The sequence below is a fragment of the Rhagoletis pomonella genome, unplaced genomic scaffold (assembly GCF_013731165.1).
Source record: "Rhagoletis pomonella isolate Grant_MI unplaced genomic scaffold, Rhpom_1.0 Rhpom_scaffold_00300, whole genome shotgun sequence".
NCBI lineage: Eukaryota > Metazoa > Arthropoda > Insecta > Diptera > Tephritidae > Rhagoletis > Rhagoletis pomonella.
The window spans coordinates 52,307-59,410 of NW_023458854.1; the positions used below are offsets into that span (position 1 = coordinate 52,307).

The 7,104-nt window shown below is 34.8% G+C and overlaps 1 protein-coding gene across 1 annotated transcript; it reads left to right on the forward strand.

The window, feature by feature from the left end:
* The first annotated feature begins 699 nt into the window (after window positions 1-699).
* LOC118750550 (homeobox protein Hox-A2-like) lies at window positions 700-5,824 on the forward strand. Its single transcript, XM_036485279.1, has 3 exons — window positions 700-862; window positions 4,174-4,451; window positions 4,531-5,824. Exons 1-3 carry the CDS (start codon window positions 822-824, stop codon window positions 5,505-5,507), a joined length of 1,296 nt encoding a protein of 431 aa, XP_036341172.1. The 5' UTR covers window positions 700-821; the 3' UTR covers window positions 5,508-5,824.
* The last annotated feature ends 1,280 nt before the right edge of the window (window positions 5,825-7,104 follow it).

Below are 7,104 nucleotides of genomic sequence, written 5' to 3' on the forward strand. Positions count from 1 at the left end.
ATGTATGTATATTTGTACGCATATTTAGTAGATATTACTTAAAAACAAAAGAGGATAATAACATGAAGAACATGAAAAAAAACGATAATACAACAGCTATATGAATGCAATGCTGGCGATAGAAATAGAAAGTGCAATAGGGGCATATTACAAATACATAATACCAAATAAAAGAAATGGGCAAATCACCACAAAAATATACACATGTTTATTTGCAAAAACTCTGAACTAAAAAAAAAAGAAATTTCGAAGCAGAATAAGCATGCAGCAGGAATAGAACAAATCGGAGAATAGAATACTCGTAGAACATAAAACTTTTAGGGCTTCCGCAGCGAACTTCGAAAGTTCAGAACATGCCAACACAATCCCCTAATTTAGTCTAGTTGGTGACATCGGCGCTTCGACATACTGAGGAATGGGATCGTGAAAATATATTGTGAATATATATTTTAGTATAACGGTATTTAACTTGTGTGTGACATGAGAAAGTAAATACTATATGCATTGTCAATATGTATGTATACTCAAATTCCAAAGCAAAAATCTAATGCAAGTGATTTTTTTCTTAATAATAAAATATATTTTACATATTAAAAGGTTATATGAGATCTTACACGCAGATATCATTTTAAATATGGAAGTTATAAAATAACATTAACAGTACAAGTCTATGATATGCTGAAAAAAAAATAAAAAACACAGAAAAGTTTCTCCTTTCATGGGAGCAAATAATGTAACTTTCGTTTCATAAAAGAATCGTTGAACAACAACGAATATGAAGCACAGCTCGACAAAATACCAATAAATCGTTAAATCCTCTTATGGAGAGAAGCACAATGAAGCGGAAGCAGAGGCGATACAGGTATGCAGAGGCCAATAAAAAAAATAATAATAATCGTAATAACGACACACATTTTTCGAATCGATTACAGTGAGGAGGATATATTTTCTGATAACGTTCATAACGTTATGGAAGATATATATCTTAGGGCCTCAACAAAATAATGCCTGATTTTGTTCCACGTAATCACAAATTTTTTTTAACGGTGCGGGCGCCATCATTTTATTTGTATGCATTTTTATGTAAAAATTTCCATCAATCATAATACTTGCCTTCGGAGACCAAATGTAAAATTTAACATTATATTTTTTCGTAGAACATTTTAACCCCGTGATTCATAATGGGTAGGTAGGTTATGCTGGCTGACCATAAGAGGTAATGTCCATAGTATTGCCAGAAACGCTGAGACCCATGGATCAGCGCTTTCAAGCAATGTTGAAGAAAATTTCCGTTCCTTTAGCGAATGCTTTTTGGCACTTTGTCGAATGCTGACTATAAGCGCCGCAGATGTACCTTGCCGAGTAATGCGAGTCTTTGCTTTCTAAAGGCTGGAAACTCTCAAATTATACATATGTATATATGTTCCACAGTTTTTCATGATTGTTAAACTTTCAATCAGGGACCGAAAATAGTTATTTTCAAAATTTCAATTCAAAAAAGTCAGTCTTTTTAACATTTTTATATAGCAATCTGATGCTTGTTAGCCACGGAATTTTCATCCTATATGATTTTTATTTTTTTCGTTTTTTTTCAGTCAAAAGTAAAAGTAAAAACTTGACTTTTATTTTCTTGGTCAAATATAAAAGTTAAAATTTGAATTTTATTTTTTCAGTCAAAAATAAAATTTAAATATTGACTTCTTAATTTTTCGGTCAAATATAAAGGTTAAAATTTTCAGTCAATTATAAAAGTTAAATCTGGCTTTCATTTTTTCGGTCAAAATGGCAGTTTACATACACTGGCGGTCATTAGAATAGACTCGCCTTACTTTGAAGAGTTTTAACTATATTTGCATGGTTTATTTTATGTTTAATATTTTTTTATAAAAGCCTGGCTAGGTATACAACAAACACCATATAAATCCCCTTTTAAAAAAATTATAAAAATTCGACAAATTTTCACCAAATTTTTAAACTTTTTATTCAGAATTTTTAGAAAAATTTTTGGTATGCAGTTTTGTAGCCCATTCAATTTTAGGATAACAAAATGTACTTTTTTATTTTAATTTAATTTAAACTTTAAGTTGTTCACCTTTTTACAGGAATGAATCCGACAAATTTGATCGCAAATCGCTAAGAATAAGCTTAGTGCTGAGAACGCGCGTTCTACACTGACTTGTGTTGCTGGCACTTGATGTTTAATATGTACATGCCAGATCTCTTAGTTGGGGATATATAATTTTTTTGTTCTCCCAGTAATCCATAAGGTCGGTATCAACATCAACGCGCTTCTTCTTATAGGTGCCTATTTCCATAAATGCTTTTCGAACGCAATCTTCGGAAAAAAGTCAAGTTTTGACTTTTATATTTGACTGAAAAGAATAAAAGTCAAATCGTAACTTTTATTTTTGACCGAAAAAATAAAAGTCATATTTTAACTTTTATTTTTGATCAAAAAAATAAAAGTCAATTTGTAACTTTAATTTTTGACTGAAAACATATCGGTGAAAAAATAACGATTACATTTTGACTTTTTTGAAACAAAAGCATAATCGTTACGGTCACTGCTTTCAAAACACTTTTTGTTTCCATTTATATCCTAAAATATCTATTATTTCAATGACTGCCAGTAAAGTTCTAAGCTCATCAGTTTTGAAGAATAAATTAAACCTTTAAACCGTAACTGAACTTTTTCAAAAAGGATCAAAAAGCGGCGAATCAATATAAATTAAATATATGTATATGTAGGTATAATAGAATTTACTTTTGAAATATTCGCTAAAGTTTACTATTGGTTTCCGAAAGCAAAAATTATTATTGCATACATTATTTCTCAATTTAGGCTAACATGCATTTAAAGATAGACAATAAATAGCATAGAGCATTAACGTTCAATCGGCTGATCGGCGTTTCTGGTGATCCCTGGTAAATGTCCTGCTTAACATTTTCTGCTATGTAAGATCATTAATCGAGAGAGGACTGTTGCAGTTCTAATATGCAAGCTCATTCAAAATGTGATAGGAGTTATGTGGTTATATTGTTCTATGAAAAAAATCTATGGGTTAAGAAGACAAGATTTATGTTTGAGGTGAATTTTTACAAAAATTTTTGCACAAAAAGTGGAAACATAAACTCACTGTAAAAAAGACTATTCTGATGCGATCGATCGAAATTCTTTTGGGGCCTAATTACCATGAATGGATACTAACGTTTGGGAAACATTTCGTTGTGGCCTTAAAAACTTAAAATTGTTCCACAGTGTATTCAAAGGGGTATATATCGTTGTATATACCCAGCGGATGTCTTTCAAATTTCCAAATTTTTCACTTATTTTAGCAACGCCGATAATTATAATTCCACGGTTGCTGTCCGACGTATAAGTTGTATTCGAATCAAAATTTTTAATTTTCGAATGAGCCATTTAAATAAATATGTATACTCCTAGGAAAAAATGAGGAGTGATTCTAAAAAAATAGTCACAAACATACAAACACAATACATACTTCAATCGATACTAAACTTAAAGGATCTTACTTGATTACATCATGGGGAGCAGGTCTTAGCGAACAATTGTTGTACATTGCGTTGTCTTTTTAACAGAGCGAAACACGCAATCAATAGTAGTGTTTATAGGTGTATAGATTGAATGTACATACATACATACATACCTATGCGTAGTATGTGCTTATGTATATTTTCCCACGTTTTACGATCCCACACTGTGAGTGATTACCTGTCGGGGATTAGTGGAAAATATTGGTTGCAAAGAAAATCGACGGAGGTAGATGGCAAACAAAGAGGGAATGAGAGAAAACTTAAAAAGAAGGTACATACATATGTATGTATATGTTTTCGAATGACCGACTGACTAAGAAGCATGGCGAAGCACAACAAGTACATTGAACCAACTGATAGTAATATATCTTTACAACATGTGGGGGGTAGGGGTACATACATATACATACATATACATACATATATATTTATGTACCAAATAATCTACTATCACACCAAACTAAGTTTTAGCACTCGAAGTGTTGCATGCATGGGCATGCCATCAAATCCATACCGAGGCGTTATTCTATTAATATTACTATTAAATATTATTTATTTATTTCTTTATTTCTCCGCCTTAAATGCCATACTTCACACCAGTTTTGTATTTTTGCACAGAACTACATTCAACTCGCTGCAATTGCAAGAACTTGAGCGCGCGTTCCAGCGTACTCACTATCCAGACGTCTTTTTTCGCGAAGAGCTAGCTGTACGCATTGACCTGACGGAGGCAAGAGTACAAGTTTGGTTCCAGAATAGGCGGGCCAAATGGCGCAAACAGGAGAAAGTGGACATCGGCATAGCAAGCGGAAACCTACAAGATGCCGAAGATGGTTTGAGCGCGCAGACAACGTATGCCGATGAAAATGCCATTGTACAGCTGGATAATCCTTTAGGTTGTTGATATATGTATTTCGAACGTGAATATATAGATATCTAGTGTTACTTTACTACGTAATTAATTCTAACTTACAGGCACCACCCTACTGCCGGATACACCGCCTCAGTCCGCTAATTCATTGGACAATGAACCAAAAGTGTCATTTAGTACCAGCTCTATATCACCGTCCCGACTATCACCGAATATCTTTCTCAATCTGAATATTGATCAATTGGAGCGTGGTGGGGGCGTCTCCATGGAGTGGTCCACTTATCCGCCGACGAGTACAATGTCCACCATGTGTCACACGCTCTCGCAGGCCAACACACCACCGCCACTAATTGTGACACACAGTACCAGCCATAATAACAACAACAATGATATCGGCGATCCGCAAACCAGCCACCATCAACACAATCACAATTCCAGTCAATGCAATCATCATATAAGCTTACTGAGCAGCAGCCTTAATGCATCGCTAGATCTGGATGTGACCACGAATTCCACCTATGATGAAATGAAATTCCTCAATGTCGATCAGTTTACAATTGATAACTTCAAGGCCGAATGCATCCTGAGCCTGGATCATGCGCTAGCATTGGAGGACAAGCCGATATTAGATCACCTGGGGCATGGTCTTTCATTCCACGGCGGTCAAGCGATGGAAGGCTGCGGTGTTGTAATACAACACACGCTGGAGCAGCAACTACATCAGGCACAACAGCTACAACAACAGCAGCAAAGCGAAGATCAAACGCAATTACTACAACAGAATCATCACGAAGTGCCTCATCACAATGAGCTGCATCAATTGCAACAACAACAACAACATCAGGAACTTCAACAACATCAGGAACTTCAACACACAACTCTATCACATCTAATGCATAGTTCCAGTCAAATGCATGCACCACAACACCAGAGTGCATTGAGTCTAGATTTACCAACATTTAATTTATCTGGCGAAAACGATCCCAACAAGTCGCCGCCATCTTTGTTGTCACTGGACAAACCGCTATCGCTAAATATTAATGTGGATGGCATTGGTGACCTTGTAGATGATAAGTTTTAAGGTAGGCGATATTCTATATTTAGTAGCTGGCAGTGCTGTAGATAGAGAGAGATTCGCGGCAGGGAGAGGGGTCTTTATTTTTTAAGCAAATAAAATAAATATTTGGCGTTTGCACATTTTCTACGTGTTTGGTCGAGCTTCTTCGCCAATTTGTGGTGTGCGCCTTAATGTTATTACACAAATGGATGAACATACAGGCTCACTTCCAAAACGTACCAATACAATGTTTAAATACGGTTCTGCTGCGGTATATTTAAACTGTTTTTAATATAACAATGATGACCTTTCGGAATTTTCCATTTTTAAAACACCAATGGTCACCAAAAACAAACGAAGCATCAACTTTGTTTCTGATGCGCTTATTACTCTAGCAATGCGTTTCGATAACTTTTTGCGGCTGCGTTTTGAAAAAGTATACATTGTCAACATTTTGTATTTTGGCATTACAGAATATTATATTTGTACGGATGCAAAGCAATTGACGTTTTGGAAGTCAGCCACAATTTTAAGCCGACTCCAAAGGGCAATTGGTTTTTTATGAGAAGTTTTTTCCAGCCAGAAATTCCCTCGAAGGTTAATGTCATTGCCAGGCGAGGGACGACCGCAATTAAAAAAAAAATGTTTTTTTTTTTTATCTTGACATTACCATGAATGGACCAACCGTGTCGCAGTAGCACCTCTAACCACATGGCATCGTAGAGTGGTTCAATATTCACCGGCGCGTTCATTTTTCAACCAATTTGATTTGACTGTGAAAAAGGACATTAATTTTTTTTTATTTTGCAAAGCGCTAATTGAATTTTTCTATTATATGCCTCCTACTTTGTTACCTTAATACGATTGGCAGATGGATGCATTTTTCGAAATCAAGTGGGTGAGGAAAATAGCTATAAAGTGAAGTAGGAATGAATTGAACAAAGTTATTGATACAAGTCTACTTTCCTTGCTTTGGTGGAAGGGAATGTCTCGATGATGAAACCGAAATTTAGTTTTCTTGCACTTTCGGATTTTTAACGTAATGTTGACAGTCCTGAAACTCAAGTCTGCGATACGCTCTTGGCCGCATGCTTAGCGGGTTGCACTGTCAATGAGAAAACTATTCTCGCAGCAATAGGTACAATTATTCCGAAAAATTGTTTTAAAATTGCTTGTAGTTATGAATATTGAATATGAAGGTAAACATATTCAAAAGATGGGCCGATCTCAACCAAACTTTCAAGTTTCTTTCAGACGGGTACTTGCGGATTTTCCACGTCTTTTTAAAATGGCCGATTCAATTCTTAATGCTTTTGCATTTAAAGTTCCGCCTAAATATTCATGTAGCAAATAATAGTTCTGGATGTTTGGACAAAAAAACTGGCGAGCTGAGAGCACAATTCTCACATTTATTATGAAAGCAGGATTGTGACACAAGCTTGGATTTTTGTCAACAATAATTCGAATCAACAAATTCGTTAAATTTAAAAATGTAGAAATTAATTTAATTAACTCCAATGATAAAGTCAAAATAAGAAAAAATATACGCATTGGTCCTGTTTTGTTTTCCACTTGATATAGTTAAAAAAAAAAAAATGTATTATGTTCGAAATGCAACCGT